The sequence below is a fragment of the Scleropages formosus genome, chromosome 2 (genome assembly GCF_900964775.1).
Source record: "Scleropages formosus chromosome 2, fSclFor1.1, whole genome shotgun sequence".
Classification (NCBI taxonomy): domain Eukaryota; kingdom Metazoa; phylum Chordata; class Actinopteri; order Osteoglossiformes; family Osteoglossidae; genus Scleropages; species Scleropages formosus.
This window is the reverse complement of record NC_041807.1, coordinates 30248799-30267380: the sequence shown is the minus strand read 5'-3', so window position 1 is coordinate 30267380 and position 18582 is coordinate 30248799. Positions and strand designations below refer to the sequence as shown.

General features: G+C 41.4%; 1 protein-coding gene across 19 annotated transcripts in view; it reads left to right on the top strand.

Annotated features, from left to right (window-relative positions):
* Positions 1-18582, top strand: part of LOC108925612 (ERC protein 2) — a 238838-nt gene that overhangs the window by 108842 nt on the left and 111414 nt on the right. For 16 of the 19 annotated variants that reach the window (XM_029249231.1, XM_018737689.2, XM_018737684.2 and 13 more), the window contains 2 exons: positions 374-385; positions 10840-10975. In XM_029249231.1, coding sequence (XP_029105064.1) covers positions 374-385; positions 10840-10975 — 148 coding nt within the window. The remainder of the gene's footprint in view (positions 1-373; positions 386-10839; positions 10976-18582) is intronic. The other 3 variants (XM_018737690.2, XM_018737687.2, XM_018737685.2) reach the window with 1 other exon arrangement.

Genomic DNA, 18582 nt, shown 5'->3' with positions numbered 1-18582 from the left:
CATATGTAGTACTTCAGCATATAGACTGTGGTAGAAATGTGGTAAGTTCACATTTGACCTGAATTAATGTGTTTATCTATCATTATAAAAGCCAAAAAGCCCTTCATGCACAAGTACAGCTGTGCCTTTTAGTTTATGTGTCCTGGGGAGAATTTAAAGAGTAACACATATATGCATGTGCAAGACAAGTGGTTTATTTCCTATTGGTTTGTGCAAGGCCTTTGGCACGTTTCATTCTATTTATAAAACTTGTCTAAACTTGCTATTGAAACTTAATCACCTTTTCTCCTTTCCTTTTCTTTTTTCCATTTTCTTCTTCTTTTCTTGGGTCCGAACCACCTCTATCCCGTTGTCATCTTCTCTCTGACTGCAGCTTGGCTTCCAGGTTAGTTCTTTATGTTGTGTACTCTGTCCTTTCTAACTGGCCAAAGAATCCATCCATCCATCCATCCATCCATCCATCCAAATGGCCAGTGAACTTTATTCTTCAACCCAGCTCATATTGTGAAATATAAGTGTATTGCCTTAGTAATTGGGTATGTGTTTTGTACCACTCCTTGGAACAATTTTCAGTGCTTTGTGTCACACTTGTCAAAAGAACGTTCCGTATAAATAATTTGTGTTGAATTGCGTTGTCTCTGTGCAGGCATTGTCACATAGCTAATTTCTGTTTAGCATGTGCTCACTTATTAAAATGGAGTGACAATGCTTGGCGTTTGCAGATGTATTCGTGTCTCCTCCAAGGCTCTGTGGTGAATTTGGAACTTGGATTAGCGGTCTCCGCAGTAGCGGTCTGCCTCTGACAGATACATTTCTGAGCCATTCAAAGTATTTTATTTATGTATTTCTTTAAATTCATGTTTTCATGTCACTTTTGGCTCCTCTGTCCAATGAAAATAGACACTTTGCACTTTCTGAATACACATACACTTTATAATACATAAATACTTGTCAAGAAATAAGATTTTTTTCCCTATTTTTAAGAGCAGTGAAGGGCAGGTTTTAAAGTCTGGATTCTGTTCTTACCTTTTGACAGTGAAAGGTCATACCAGTGACTGGAGACACACACCAAAAAAGACAGGCGGACCAACATATAAACACTGCATTTGTACATCTGCATACATACAGAAATGAACACACAGACATACACATGACACTCGCTGGCATACACACACTTAAACCCACAGGCACACACATGCATGCAGAGTCACAACCTTCTTGCTTTGATTAACGGTTGTCTGCATGCTCTGGCTAAGTGTGTGGGTGTGGCTGCTGGGGATTGTGTATTTAAAGTTTGATTAGTGGTGGACCGTATAAAATTTGCTTCAGCAGCCTGGATTGTTATTTGTCCAGAGAGAGCAGATGTTAGGGGGAGGCTGTAGATAAGATATCTATGCAATTATTCACAAACTTGATTTTGAAACACATTTTCAGTTGAATGATAAGAAGTAAAAATTACTGTTTCATACCACTGGCAAAAACACTGTAAAACACATGTCAGTTTTTTTTTTTTTTTTTTCTTTTTAAAAAAAAAAAAAAAAAAAAAAAAAACAGCAGTGTGGATTGATTCCTCATAACCATTTTCCCTCTCTTAAATTTGGAAGAAACAAAACACATAACCAGGAAAAATGCATAGTGTAGTGCCATGGGCTTAAAGAAGCTGTCCGACTATTGATAAGAGTCATGCATTAATTGTCTTATATTCTATTTATACAAGATATGTGTCAGCTGGCAAGTAAAGGGATTAAGTGTATTTTTATAGCAGACATGTTGGAAAGACTTCTTTATGTGCTCATAAGTAGTATTAAAAACCCTGACTAACACCCTGGCTGCTTGGTGGCAATTAATAATGCTAAGTGTTTGAAAGTGCTCTGAATGGCAGTATTTTTTAGCAGTTCTAAAGAAAGTCTTTGGGCAATGACTAGATGAAGAGTCCCTTAATGATATACTATATCAATGCATTACCCTATGTTTACATGATAGATAAATTATGCAATGCATAATACAGCTTTTTTGAAGTCATCATCCAGTAATTTGAAAGTTCTTATAGTTAAACAAACAGCAGGAACAGTCTGGTCCCAAAAAGGATAAATACGCTGTTAAAGTGTGCCTTCTCTTAAGCCAAAAGGTTGTGCAATAATAAGGACACTTTCTATGTTCCTTCATGCTCAGTTTCTTATATAGCAGTTGTCCGTTTTTCCTCTTTGCTTTCATTCTGAAAAGGGGGCAGGTGATGGAAGAGACCTCTAAAAAAATTTAACAGCCAGATATAAACTTGAGCTGCTTATTTTGGAAACTTTATGAAAAAGATTATTCGACTTGGAAGATGTCGGAGGAAATTTGAAAAATTACTTGTATTACTGATGATGGAGAGTCGGAATGGTTCCATATTGCGGTTATATCTTTAAACGGTTTAAACATTACAGTTTAATGTCTGCTGCAGGGTGCATAGTTCCTGCTTTTACAGTTAAGGGAAATCCTGTACGAGACCAGATTCCCTTTCTAAGAGCATGTCAGTGCCCCACGCATGTCTCTTCGCGACCCCTTTTCCCACATATAGCCATGGCATGGAAAAGAGATACTGTGGGACTTTGTGCGTGTGTGTGTTTCAGTTACTGCATTTGTTCACCAAGTGTAGTCCTTCCCCCTTTGAAAAGTTAGCTATAACGCATGCATTTGGTATTAAACATTAATCATCAAAAAATATTAACAATCCAGCTGAAGGATTGGGATAACTTTCCTTTTCTGCTGTATAATTTACACCCCCCTATCTCCCTTTGCCTCCTACATTTACCCTTGTTAGTTTAGTAGATGTTTTTCTCCAAAGTGACTTGCTACTCATGGTACACTAAAGTAACATCTTCTCCGACCACAGGGGACGGGAAACTCTACGGCCAGCCGGAATCCTGCACACTTCTCCACAGCTTGCAGCTGTGTTCTCTAAGTGGGTGCTGAGAGGCCCTTGGCCATATCTAGGCTCGGGGGGGGCAGGGGCCACACGGCCGCATGGGTTAAATGCAGTGGGTCGGGGGGTTCGGCGGGCCTCTCTGCCTGGCGCGGAGCTGCATGTGACATGAGCAGTACGCTTGGCTGCAGAGGGCTCTGTCCCCACTTAATCTCCCAGCCCAGATAAAATGCTTGCTGTGGTGCTTAGGGCCTCCACGTGATTTGTTTTTCTTTTTCTCTCTTTCACTCTGGCTTTTCTCTGCAATGTATTTCAGCTGGAAGGAAAAGGCAGTTAATGGAAAACTGCTGCTACATTTCAATTTGATTCTAATTCAGAAAGTGCTGTGTCATTATAGTGCACCATACTTCACCGGTGTAAAACGTGGGTAAACCCCAGTCATGTTTGTACAATGTAAATAATTGCAAATAGAATTATTTTGATTTATTTTCAAGTAGCCAAAAATCTTTTTAAGGGCAGTGGATGGCTTTGACTAATTTTAAAACAAATGAACTTGCAAGACTTCACAATTCATGTTTCCATCAAAATAGGGAAGTACATGCATGCATTTTCAAAATGCAGGAGCACGGTTTTCATACATATTTTCATGAGTAAATAATACCATATGTCCATAGAGCTATTAATGTACTTTCCATCTTCCAAATGTTCACAATATTTCAATGCAAACTGCAGATGTGTTGATGAAGGAATTCTGATGTCTTCTAGAAATCGAGTTGAGACACCAGTCCTTCAGCCAGGAGCTCTGGACAGTTAATGCACATATGCAGTGCCTAGTCAATACAGGAACGTTGTCCAGAAAAGTGTTTGTAACTTGTAAATCTGTTTGTTCTTAACTTGAGCTGAACGATACAGATGTCCCTTGATTTAATTACAAGTAAGGCTCTGTAAAAACGTTACATATTACTTCAATAAACCAAAAGTTCTTTGTACTTTATGCTCTGTAAAATTTGAACTTTTTAACTATTTTCTTCAACTTTGAGCAACGTGAAAAGTTAAACTAATTCGAAAAACCTGAAAATAAAATAACACAAGCTCCTCCACAAGGTCCCATTCAGTCCCAATTGTTGACAAATTCCTCTGATAAAACTAATGCAACATTTTTCATACTGTTAGTAAAAAACAGATAGAAATCATGGACACTGTGTAAGTGAATTGAAATAAGGCACTTCCACACTTAAATTGTGTGGGGGTGCAATTTATTGCCATCTACGGAATTAAATTGGTGGGTAAACACAGGGTGTGCCCACTCAACAAAACGAAAAAAGTGATTAAATTGATTGGCTATTACACTGGTAATCTGTACCAGTAAAGCAACAGTACAGAACAGAAAAACTGTGATTTGAAAGTTGTGCATCAGCACTTGAAGCTCTCTGTGTTGTTGAATGTACTTTTTGTTTCTCATAACTGCAAGTCCTTTTGCAGAAAAGCATCTGCAAAATTAATCTAAGTGTAAATATAATGAAAAAAGTTAAATTTCAGGCATGAGTATAAAAGTAATAGACTCTTACTAAGAATACTGCAAAGGGAGCCACAAAATAAATACTGCTGGTTTCCTGAAAACCAGCTCTGTATTTTCCAGTATTTGTGTTACACTTACAGAGTCCTTATTCTTCTTAATAAAGAAATAACCAAATGAGTTAATAAAGACATATGAATGTGGTGGAGGTGTTGGAATACATATGGGCTGTACTGGCTGGTTTCTTTTTACAGCTTTTAATGGAGCAATCCGTAGGTAGTAGTGGGAGAACTGATGCCGTTGCATGTGTGTGCAGAGTTTCTTAGCAGAACTTTTATCATGAGAGCCTCCGAGCTTCTGGCAGCAGGGCTTCCATCACCTTCCTCCCTTCAGGTCAACGGAGGGTCGTGGCCACAGTCGCCCACCCCTGTGCTACAGTGAGATATGGGAGCATGGGACAAGGGCACGCTATACCCCCTGTTTTTATTTTTCTCCATTTGTCACACCAGTCAAAAGTTTTAGTACAAATTTTGCGGTAACCAAGGCAACAGTTGTATGCAAAACAGCCCACAATTATCCTGCATCTCTTAGGTTTACTGTGAAGAGCTGAGTTCTTGGTGAGACTTTTTAACTGAATACATCATGAAGAAAACTAGTTTCATCTAAGTGTGCTGAAAATTTTCACTGGTGCTTCAGTTACATATATCTTCATAGAGTAATTCAGTGGAAATGGAGAAAGTTTCTTAGTTGACTGCTGCGCTTATCTTCAGCCAGCACTTTGGCACAATTCACACACACATCATCTGAAACTGCTTGTCCCATACGGGGTCGCAGGGAGCCAGAGCCTAACCCGGCAACACAGGGCATAAGGCTGGAAGGGGAGGGGACATACACAGGATAGGGCACCAATCTGTCGCAAGGCACCCCAAGCGGGACTCAAACCCCAGACCCACCGGAGAGCAGGACCCAGTCAAACCCACTGCACCACCACTTGGCACTATTTTTCCACAAGGAATCCTTCCATTTCATGATGGTTTGGTGGAGGCAGGACCTGCTACAGACAGGTCAGATTGATTATAAGGGTTTTGGGTGATTTGTAGGACCTGGTACACGTACTGAAGGATGACTGATCACACTGTTTCATTCTCCTTCACTACTCAGTGAGATTTGTAACCCTTGCTTCTCTGCAGCCCCCCCCCCCCATTCCCCTGCTGTTGCTCATGTACATTTCACTTCTGTTTTTGTTTACTGGAGTTGATATTAAGTCATTCAGATTGTTTGGCTGCATTTGGACAGTTTAGCTGTGCTGCTTCAACATGTAGTAGGAGCAGTTGGTACCATAGTGACTAGAGCCATCACCTGTTTGTTGAAGGACTTGGATTTGAAGTGCAAGTCCTTCTGTGTCAGCGTGAGTTGACAGACTAAGAATACCCATCTGTGTAAATCGGTGTAAAAAAAATGATGTGGCTTGGTGTAAGTCACATTGGACAAAGGCATCAGATAAATAATAACAATGTGGCTGTCATCTGACTCAAAGCACTCTAAGCAGGGCCCTGAAAAGATGAGATTGCACTAAATGTTCAGTTCAGATGACCAATTTCAGTGAAGGCAATACTGTGGTACTGTAAAATGTCTTTCTATAACTGGAATTCATGCATCCTAAAGACCACAGGATTTGAACTAGCAATATCGCTGGTCCGTAATGGTCCAGTGAGCTACTGGTTCATATGATACACGATACGCCCTCATATATAGTAAGCCCTTGTGTTTATTGGAGCACCACAGACTCAAGTGATGTTATCTTTTATTTAGCTCAACCTTCCACAAAAAATCAGGCAGAAAGGTTCTGACTAATCCAATTGCTTGGATTACACTATTTATTTTTGTTTTACCAAAATATTGCCGAAAGATTACTTTTACCAAAGTAACATCTAAAGAGTATAAAATGTAACATTTAAAAAGAAAGTGACGTCAAGGTGCTGAACAGTAATGTAACATTGACAGAATCTTACATTACTGTTCAGCACCTTGACGGAAATGTAATACATATATTACATTTTTTTGATCGGTGCATCGCTGTGTGCCGGGTCTGGGGTTCGAGTCCTGCTTGGGGTGCGTGGCGGCTTCGTGTTTCTCCTGCTTTTGCCACCCCCAACATGCAGAGGAAGGACTTGGCAACCCACCGCTGTTCCTCGCTTGACTTGCCTTGAAAACCACGCGAGTGGTCGCTATTGGTCAGGTTCGACTCGGCACCTTGCATGCATATTGTATTTATTTTACTTATTAGTTTCAGTTCTTCAAACAGATGTACAGTAATTTGGAATGTTTCACCCATCTGCACACAGTTTTTTTTTTTTTTTTTCCTTTCTTGTACTGGTGGCGTATCTTGATCACGGGTACTACAACAGGAGATGGAATTCAACTCTAACCAATATGCTGTTTGCTGCTGAATCTCAAGTATTGTATACTTTTTTGGGTATATGACAAGAGAAAGAATACAGCTGTTCAATAGTCACAAGAAGTGACCTAATTGTAACTAAAGTAGCGGGTGATATAGTGGCTGGAGCCATCATCTTCCAAATGGAGGAAAAGAGAATCAGAAAGTCCTGGGTTTGAAACTCATTTCTAATGTAGGACCCTTGATCTGCGTACTTACTCTGATTGATACACTGAGAATTGCTGAATGTGTATATCATTTTAAGTAGCCCATTATACAAAGCTAACTTTCTAAGTGTAATTGGCAAAAAGCAGTAGTTAAACAAATAAACAACTGAAATGTATTCAGGGTGCTGCCCACAAATGTTTGCCATCAGCCTTGGCATGCATTGTGTTCATTTGCTGTGAGAAACCCCCTGTACCGAAAGTGGTCTATGTCAATTGTTGGAACAGGTCTGACCCAAGGAGGGTGCTGTGTTACCTCCTGACTTATGTGATCTATACCAGCTGAGTTGGCAGCAATGGTGATTGCAGGAGGGTAGCAGGGAGGTGCAGGAAGAGCATCTGTTTAACATGGGACCCACGTCTGTCTACATCGCCATCAACACCTCCGTTGGATGTTTGCTGTTGCTCTTGGCTGTGGTCCTGCATTTTATCTTCCCCTCACCCTGGAACATAGCCTGGGAGACCACATCTGTAACGACGTGGCTTTTGTGTCCTTACATATTCATTTATTCATTTATTTTCTGAAGGTGGTGGCATAAATTACCCACCAACATTGAGTTGAGCAAGACAGGGAACATATCCACCAACACAGTAGTTTAGGGTACTTTTTTTTTTTACTGCAAATATTTGCCTAAATGTTGAAGGAACATGTACATTTTGAGCAAAGTAAATACCATAGTTTCAGAATATTGAATAATGTGTACAAATCTACACTGCCGGTTGAAATACTGTTTACAGTAAATTAACTCTTCTCTTAAAGTCTAATTTGTCAATGTCAGGTTTCTTTGCTTTTGCATCGTTATATGTGTCAAGACAGGAAGTGCAGTGACCACTTACTCCAAGGCTTTCGCTTGACTCGCCACCACTAAGTACCAAGAGCAGCAAGTCGTCTCTAAAGAGGCTTTCAGTTTAGCATGAAAGATTAGCCCTCTCTCGACTTAAGTGCTGTAATGTGGAAAATGAATGGCTGACATGGTTAAGAAAAAAAAAAAAAAAAACTATTGCCTTCGTTGAAGCTGAACACACAGGAAGCTTACATCTGTTAATTGGAGAATATCACAGCCCTCACGTTCACCTGCACTAACACTGCTACTTACAAAACATGAAGGCCGGTCTTTCATTTTCATCACGTCCCAGACTTGCCTGTAAACACGGCTTGTTGAGATCAAGGCTGCCAGCTTTCTTGGTGGACCTCCTGGTTGTTGTGCGAGGTGGTGCCCCTCTTGCCATCCGGCTCCTATTTTCCGTAAACTGCTGTACATCTTTGTCTCGTGTTCTTGATCAAGACATGTGTCATTCAGCGACGTTTGTTTGTGCTGTGTGTGAGGTTGAAGACAGCTTCCCGCTAGATGGATGGATAGGGTGGCAATAGAAGTATTGCGACTATATCATGTGATCACCATGAGCAGTATGGAGAGCTACTATGGCTCCCACAAGTGGAGCATCCTATGAAAGCACTCCTGAAAGGAGATGGACCATTAGCTTTCTGCAGAAGTTTTGGACACTAGTCTCCTTGAGATGTTTCAGGTCCTGGCGTTGAGCTCCATTTAGCAAACGTATCAGCATGTCTGTGGTGAACACAAGTGGTCCGAGTGGACTGCTGGAACCCAGTTATTCTGCATATACAAAGATTGGGTGACAAGACCAAAATTACATGTGTTTGTGTCCAAATATACAGTAATACAGTTGACTGTTTCTGCATGTACTTTTTGTGGTCAGACACTTGCTTGAGGTATGCAAAATACTGATCAATAACCTTATTTAACTATTTGGATATTTATTCATTAAGCTTATACTTTTCCCCAAAGCAATTTATGATGTTAGGTTTGTACACTAAACTATGTAACATTAAGTATTTTGTGCAGCACGGTGGCGCCGTTTGTAGCATTGATGCCTCAGAGCACCTGGGATGTGCATCCATATCTGGGTGTGAATCTGGCTCAGTTTGTTTGGAGTTTCCAGGTTTGCCCTGTGTTTGAGTGGGTTTTCTTTGACTGCTCCGGTTTCCTCCCGTAAAGTGTCTAACTTGCCAGTAGTGTGTGTGAGTGAGTGTGTTACGTTAGTCTGCTATATAAATGGTTGAATGATTGTAGGAATTATAGTGTGACTAGCACTTTTATGCTGCGCTGTACAAAGCTGTCCGCTAAATAATGCTTACTAATCGTTGTATGTTGCTTTGGAGAAAAGCATTTGTTAATTTCTCAACAGTGATTTGAGACCCTCTGGTCAACATCTACAGAAACTGGGTTTTTTAGTTGCAGTCACTACAGCTAAAGGTGGCCCAGCCAGTTATTGTCTGTGAAGGGACAATTACTTTATCACAACTATAATTGCACATTTCATTGGCTTCCTTATGAAGAAAATTCTATAAAAATGATTCTTGTCTATTTTTTCTCTTTCTTAGGATACGTTAATATACTTCCAGAACTGACAACAAGATCTGAAAAAAAAATAGTATCAAAAAGCTACAGGAAAGGGGGGGTGGGGGGATAATTGTGAAGCAATATATGTACATTCATAGTCCAGGTCTGCTTTCATATACCACATTGTATTGCAGAAAGCGTATATTTCTTTGAATTCCTCTAGAACATTATCATAAACACTTTGCACACTCTTGGGCATAGAATTTCAGACAGTGTGGAGATAGTTATTGTTGCCTAAACCATTTTGTTTTATAACTGGTTTTACTTTTCACACCAAAAATGAGCGGAGACTCATTATGCCATGTATGACAATGGAAACTAAATGGGAGCTTTGAAATCCATGAAAACTTATTGACCCGCAGATGTTGAAGGAGCGTAATTCACCTTGAAGATGAAGTATGTGGCTGTTCCATTTTTCAAATATGGAAATTCAGATCTTGTATGCATGACTTGGTCTTTAAGAGTGAAACATGGTGTTTGGTGGATGCTCCCATCGTAGGGTCTTGGCCCCACATAGTGGTTACCTCCTACTGTCAGTTTGTTGGGGCACGCAACGCTGTGCAGGGAAAGGTCAGGTCATGGGTCTTCTGTGGAGGCAAGAGGTGTGATTTGACTGAGGAAATGAGGCATGAGGGTATGAGCAAGAGAACCATAGACATCTGAGCTCTGTAAATGAAATTTAATCTGCACTGGTCACTCATGGAAGGAAACAATTTTGTGGCCTAGCAGTGATGCTGAGCTCACAGTCTCCGCGTTCAGGCATCAACATAGAGACAATGCGCAGGTGATGGAACCACGGAATAAGCCAACGGGCAACACGCCCAAGGCTTCAATGGAGAACACGTATATTATCATAAAATTTGGAAAAAAAAAAAAGAGTTTTGAAAGCTCCTAGTGACCTACAAGCAGTCAGTACATTCACTTAGGGCACATTTTCCTTTGTGGGAAATAGCAGTAAATATGATGGGAGAAAGCTCAGATTTATTTGCTAAATTAAAAAACTGAAACATTATTTCAATTTCGAGCCTGTGGAGGAGGTTTCCATCATCACTCCTTACCTGTAGAGAAAATTGTCCTGAGTGACCTTTTTCGCTCCATAGTTGGGCACGCAAATTTAGGACATTATGGAATGTTGTCACAGAATTATGTTATAATTTCCATAAGAGAAGAGGAAATTAACTTTTATTTTTCTGAAGCATTCGCTACAGGGATATACTGGGTGGAGCTGTCCTGTGGGCACTGTAGTTGCACCAGGCACTTGCTCTGTCCCTGTTGTCCCTACAGGATGGCAGGGCTGAAAGGGTGTCTTTCGTTCTACTCCATATCCCATGTAGACAAACGAAGGACCAGGACAAAAAGACGCCTGGTGTGAAGCATAACCAACAGACGGAGAAGAAGAAGAACACCCAGGTGCTGGAGGAATCGCGCATGAGGGAGGATGGCATGATAGAGAACTCCCAGCAGATACAGGTGAGCCCCGTGTTGAAGGCATTCGTCTCAGGGGAAAATGCAGTTTCCTCTCCACCTTCAGACGTACTCCTTCCCACTGTCCCAATTGTCATGCCTGCAGTATGATCCAGGTGTTGTGTGCAGCATGCAAGGAGGATACTTTTTGAGCAGTCCCATGTAATGTGATAACAAAAGTTTAATGCTATTTCTTAAGTCACTTAAGAGCCTTGTAACAAGGTAATTCCACTGTATATAGCATAGTCATAGACAGCAGGTGGTGTTGCTCTTTGAGCCATTACCTTGCAGTCAAAGGGTTCAAGTCCTGCTGCAGTACCCTTGAGCGAGACACATATCCTGAACTGACACAGTAAGAATTTCACAGCTCTATAAATGCATACATAATTGTAAGTAGTTTACTATACAAACCTCACATTGTACATTTTAAGAAAGTTATCTGCTAAATTAATTAATAATGGTATCTACTCTATCTATATGTCTACATGCAGTGTGTAGACACCTGGACAAATTTCATCAAGTGAAACAAGGGAAGGGAACTTCCGTATCCTGCTTGTGTGGGGCATTTTATTCTAAGGAGGGTGTAATATGCATACCTCCTCTTGTGGTCTCTTTCGCACTCTGTGATAAAGGAGACATCCTCGGAATTCCTGCCCGGGTGGATAATTGCATTATTCAACACCTCTTCATCCCGGGAAAAGCAGATCAAATCAAGGCTCTTTTTTCCTTCAAATGCTTTTAATGTTCTGTGCCAGGAAGGCCGCTTTTAGTAGGAATGTGATTTTTTCCGTAGAGATGTTCAGGCTTTCTGATATGCAATAACGTTCTGTGCACTGCTATCGGGATGTAATCTGAGCCTGCCGTCAGTCAAAGCGCCCTGCCGCGAAAATGAAAGATCGGCATGGATGTGTTGTGTTTTTGACAAGGCTGAGTTGGGGGGAGGGGGGGGTGTCAGGGCTGCCTTCCATAAGAAGAAAAAAGTCAGCTTGTTCCTTGTGATGTTTCTCTAGCTGTTTCTCAGACCGCTGTTTGTTGCATGAACCAGGCGTTTGTACATTGCAGTCCTGGCTGGCCTCTGTTACCATATGGCTATGGGGGAAAAAAGTCGGTCTTTCAAAAAACATTCCACTGGGCCTGTAAGTGGAAAAGACAGCAATTTTGTCAAACCGAAATGAACACCATACGTCGGAGATGAACAAAAAGCGTAATGGTTCCGTGGGGAATAGGGGAAGGTAATTTTCTCCAAAGTAGGGCCTATATTTCACTGTGGGGATCATCTCTTGTAGCACTTAGATGTCTTAGCAATTTTTTTCTCATCTGGGCCTGTTCAAAAGTCCTATTCATTGTTTTTGTGACAATTTCCATTCTACCGTTTTAGGATATGCTTTTTCCATTATCTGTGTCCCACCTTACCTGAGCATGCCACAGTGGCAGCCCATGCTGGATTTCAATTCCTTCAGATCGTTTCACATGGGTTATAGTGAGTCCCTTATGAAAAGCAATCTGCTTGCACCTGGACAGTGAATTCCACATCTCCTAGGCCCCTCAGGAGTTTTGCTTTAACATTTTTAATTTTCTTTTGCTCTCGCTTTTCAAAGTTGTGGACCACACTGAGCGGGATTTCCATCCTTGGAGCTTTTCCCGAATTTCACACTGGGTCCTCACAGGCATGATGGGGGCTGTGGCCATGCCTAAAATATATATAAAAAAATAAAAACGCCCCTGGACATGAAGTTGGACTGCGAACTTAAACAGACGTTTCTCCCGTAGCTCTCAACGTTCACCTCCACGTGTGAACCCTCTTAAGCGCGCGGAGAAATCGTTTCAAAAAGCTGACATTCTACGCCGGGTCTCTGTTTGTTCAGCCGCAAAATTGTTCTTGCCTTACGGCACGGTAGGAACCGGGTCATACCGCACCACGGCCTTTACTCCAAAAGATAGAATCCTCTGGGATTTGGCCAGGACCTCATTGTAGACATGAACCCCAAAACCACAGTCGAGAACCGGCATTCAAGCAAAAATCCAATCAGGTCAGAGGGGAGCAAAAAACGAAAATGGATGTTTAATTGCGCTTTGAGGATTACATCCACGTAACGTCTGGAAAATCTATTGAGAACATGTGTCATTGATGGACTTGGCAACACTTTTGTTAGTTTTATGCAAAAAAAGGAGGTCACGTGTGAAATGCAAATGGACCAAGTCACAGCTGAGTATTGAAATTCAGTGAGGTGATGCTCTGATTTAATGGCCCAAAACAAAGCAGCTGACACAATAAATCAAAAGGTTATTAAAGGCTATTAATATTATTATTATTATTATTATTATTATTAGTACTACTGCTAGTACTTGTATGGAACAATGCAAAATGTATGGCATAGCCTCTTATAACTGTGCAGAAGACAAATTACCCATTTTGGACAATTTGCTAGAACTTTCTGTCAAATGGAGTAGAACTCCCATCAACCATTCCATCCGATTGTGTTCTGGGAACAAAGCAAGGGCCTTACGTTATCAGCCAAGGTGTTCCAGGCCACTGCTCATGTATTCTAGCTCTTAAGCAACTCAAATTGATGGCAAACGTGTGAACCGCAATGTGTTGTGAAACAGGAGCACAGCGCTTCACCTGCGGCGCTCCGGTGGGAAGCCGGAGCCTTGTCGCAGCCCGCTGGTGTCGGGCGGCTGTACGGCGCTGGTAACACAATCCACTTTATCTGCATCTCTCCCTGCGCAGAAAATAATGGCTTGAGCTGTGCAGTTGGCTAAAGGTTAGATTGAAGGGCATCAGCATATCAAGTCATGTGTGGGGCGCCGCCTTCAATACCTTCTTTATGGAGCACGAACGTGCTGCCGCTGAGTGCTCCAACATGGCAGCTCTTTAGGAATGTTCCAGACCAACTTTCAGGGGCTTAGTGGTAAAATGACTCCGCTACCAAGAACACCGTGAGGCTGCTTTCTCGCACTGCTTCTCAAACATATTACCCCTCTCGTTTTCAGGGTGATTTTTTAAAATATTTTGTTGCTCTAAAGAATGATTCAGGATGTGTTTAAAGCAGATACCTTAAATGCATTTTAGGCCAGCAAAATGCTTTATGTAAAATTGCGATAGCTTTTATTATGTTTGATCAATGTTACAAGCTGTTCAACATTATCTAGAGGATTTTCAGCCCTTTGAATTACACCCCCCCCCCCCTTTATCATTTAACCCATCAGGCACACAGCATAGCTATAAAATAAACAATGGCAAAGAGACTTTTGAAGTTTTTGCAGTATCTTCCTCTGTTGAAAGTTAAATATACAGGATAGTTTATGTGGGCCGGACAGATAATATCCGTCTCTGTTTGTTCAAGTATGGCCCCAATGCACTAGAGCAAAACAAAATACAGAGAGCAGCAAAGTGGGCTGCCAAGCTGCAGGCGGAAAAAAAAAAACACACACCATAACAGTGGTTTTACTGCAGCAATGGTTTTGCTGTAAAAAATATTGATTATATACATCTGGAGATTGGATTTGAAACACACGTTCTAAAGTTTTTCTTTTTTCTTTTTTTTTTTTTTTTTTTTTAGTAGTAGCTCCTAAATAACTTAAAATTCAGTGCTGTCAGACTGACCTCAAAAGTCATTGACAATTGCTCTTGAAGTGTTTGTATTTTGTTTTTAATTGCATTTTCAAAATTCTAGCACTATGCTGACTGCGTCAGACAATTGTTCAGATTGTTTGAACATAAATGGAACTAGAACCAACAATTAACCCAAAAGACTGAAAAAGCTAAATTGTCCAAACTCAAAAGAAAAACGTAATGGAGAAACATAATGTGTATAACTGAAGGTTAAGAAAAGTAGTTACTGGGGAATTTGATTCCTGTAAAATTCCTTACTATACAAAACCCAATATTGTAACTTGCCTTAACCAAATGTGTCAGCTCAGGAAATAAATACATTACTTTTAGATTTATTCATTTAGCTGATTCTTTTTTCCAAAGCAACCGACAATGTGAAACTACTTACAGTTATCTTCCCATTTGGGCAATTTTGCTGGAGCAAGTTTGGGTAAGTACCTATAAATAATATAAATCAAATAATAATATTATGCACAAGACATAATGTAGGTGTTCTTGGTGGATCTTGACCAATATGAAAGATATAATCTCAGACTGTGCCCTCACTACAGGAACCGAAATACTAACGAATGTGTATTGGAAAAACATCTGGATTGCAGTAAAGAGAAACTGAAATAAATACGGGAGTTGCTCTACCGATTACAGCGGCCTCTGAGTTGCCCCTGAAATAGGCCTCCCCATATTGAGGCCGCTGTAATCGGTACAAAGGGTAGGTTCCCGATCACATCCGTGGCTGTGACCACAGCGCTGTCATGGCCGGAATCCAATATCCAATGCACTGAGAAGGGCTCTGTGGTGATGGTGGAACAGGCAGAGCTGCTGGGGGGGGGTGCAAATAGATGCAGTTTCTTCTACAAAATGAATGCAGCTTGAAACAATGTCAAAACATCCCCTCAGGCTTCTCCACAAAATGAGTGACACATTCTGAGATGGACAGGCAGCCCTGCTGGTTTTTCACTATCTCCTCATGTATTATAGCCCAAGGGAGGCTGAGTGGTCAGCTGGCCGAGACCACATCACACTGCTTCCGTATACAATACCACTGGGGAAAAAGGTGACAATAGCAAATAACAAATTGCTGACAGCTTGGTGGCCAGGGAGGTGCTGCAGGGCGACCCTGCTCCTCAGCGTTTCTATGAAAGGTACTTCTGTTTCAAAAGCGAAACATTTGAAAGCCTCATGCGCAGTGCTTTTTTTTTTCTCCTCCTTGGTTTATTTAAATGATTAAGTTCCGTGGGATGAAAAAATGAATTATGTAATTATCATATTCGTCGCAAACGCGCAATGAATTCCTGCTAAACAGTTATCTTTTGGATTTGGGAGTGTCGAAAATTATGAAAATGGGCGAGCGCTCGGATTTCACACAGAGGTTCGGCAGGGCCTCCGAAGGCCCAAGGTACAATTTGTTGATCTTGGTGCATTAAGTTACTGCTGCACTGTCAGATTCAATTATGGCAGCAGGAGCTGAAGCACACAGCTTCCCTGTGTCATTAACCTCTGGCCAAGACCAGCTTAGGGATCTGATTTGTTTTTGTTTAGGTTGCACTTTTCTCATTTTAGAAAGAGCCGTTCTGAGAAGTGAAGGAATTGCAGATCCTCAAGTACTGCAATTAACGCTGGAGAAGGTTACGACGAGCACCTTGAAGAATCACACACACACACACACACACTTTCAGAACCGCTCGTCCCATACGGGGTCACGGGGAACCGGAGCCTAACCCGGCAACACAGGGCGCAAGGCTGGAGGGGGAGAGGACACACCCAGAACGGGACGCCAGTCCGTCACAAGGCACCCCAAGCGGGACTCGAACCCCAGACCCACCGGAGAGCAGGACTGCGGTCCAACCCACTGCGCCACCGCACCCCCCCTTGAAGAATCACTTAAATAAAAAAAAAAAAAAAAAAGAAAAGAAAACGGTTCAGTCACTCAGCGATGAATCACACTCCTCATGCGTGCACACCAGAAAACCGCGAGACTCACCTTTCGGAGGTGTCTGCGTTCTCGTTGGCACGGGTCCGAGAGCACTGATTGGCTGTTCGCGTGTGCTAGTTAAGACCAATGTTTTCTCCTCTGGCACTTGTCCCATTAAGGCTGCAGGCTTTTACTTGCCACACATGTGTTTCTGCCCCATCCTGCCTTGGGAGCATCTTTCTACCTGCGCTTCCTGGAGACAAAAGAGAAAGCTTTCTTTTCTGTGCTGCAAATAATCAAAACTGCGTGGCGGTTGCGTTTTTGAGCAGACGCCTTTCAAAATCGCAGGAGTCGAGAGTTCAGTTACTAGCCCATAGCGGTCAGTTTGCCCACCAGCCAGAATACACAGACACGAAAAAACCACGTCGCCTGTGTTGTTTATGGTGATACTCCGAGATCCCAGGGGAACTCCCATTCTGGTTATCAGAATTTGACTTTGTGAGGACTTCTATATCGGGGGCGCAGTGGGCTGGACCGGGTCCTGCTCTCCGGTGGGTCTGGGGTTCGAGTCCCGCTTGGGGTGCCTTGCGACGGACTGGCGTCCCGTCCCGGGTGTGTCCCCTCCCCCTCCAGTCTTACGCCCCGTGTTGCCGGGTTAGGCTCTGCAACCCTGTATGGGACAAGCGGTTCAGACTGTGTGTGAGGACTTCTATATTATACCCCTACTTACAAGACATTTCTTCATGTTTATGAGGATCAAATTTGGATTTTGTGCACCTCCTTACAGCGAGTGGTACGAGACCGCAGCCACTGTGCGGTTTGATTCGCAGTTATTGTTTCACTCGTGCTCTGTTAAGTTCTCAACCTCCATTAAGCCTTGCTTGCTAGTTTTTCCCGTTTTCCCCAATGGCAGTTATGGCCCCCATTTGGACTATCCGAACTATGTCACATTGTATGGTGAGTGGGAAACCATTTGCATTGCTTTCATTCATTTCTTTTGTCTTTACCATTCCTTCCTTGTAAAGTTTTAACTAATACATTAACATTGATCATCATTTTTTCGCAGTCCCTGTGGTGCTGGTTCCTTCCGGGTGCAGTGACAGGAATCGTCAGAAATGCTCTACTTAACACTGTACGTGTCTGACATGCAGTTTTAAACTTGGGTAAACTGACAGTGCAGGAACTGACACAAAACTCGGAATGATAATTGATGAGAAGAAAATTACACAACCCGTAAACTCAGTTATCCATTTTTCTTTCATCGTACGGTGACACAAGTGAAGTAATTTACAGTTTTGCCTCAGCGTTGTTGCAATATGAACAGTATGTTTGTTTTGCTGGTGAGTATTAGTTAAGTGTACGATACATAATAACTACAAAGAGAGCAGAAAGACAGCCATGAGGTATTATAAAATAATTCATGAAGAGAAACTGCCATGTTGTGTTGTGTTATGAAAACTATTGTTAATTTTTTGTTCATAATTTAGCATAAAGGGGTGTTTAACATTGAAAATAATGGTAATTGGATCTTCACTTTAGAAGAATTCACCTTACGAATGATATTTCAGGAAAGAACTACCTTTGTAATGGGGGAGACTATAGTTTCAATGATGAATAAATATGCACTGAATGATGATGAATATACACTGTCAAAGCAGCTCTTAGTACAAAATTTATATTGTGGTTATTCAGTGACACTAATATTACTTTGTATACTCTATACCTGTATATATGGGCAGTGAGTGGTGTAATCGAAGAAACTTGTTTTATATCTTTACAGTAGTACCCTCGATCAAAATACTTGCCCTGAATTGATATAGGAAAAATGAATAAATGAATAAATATAAATGGCTAAATAGCTGTAAGTAATTTGGTGTACAGACCTAACCTTGTATATTCCCTTGGAGAAAATCATAGGTTAATGTAAAAATTAAAGCACCCTGAAAGCCTGTTTTATTAAATTTAGCTCCGACTCAATGTCATATACTACATGCAACTATTTATATTACAGATTCTTAAAAGTTTCATATTTCATTTTGTTTTTCCTGTTTTGACTTGATAACTTGAACTGTTTCATTTTGTGTA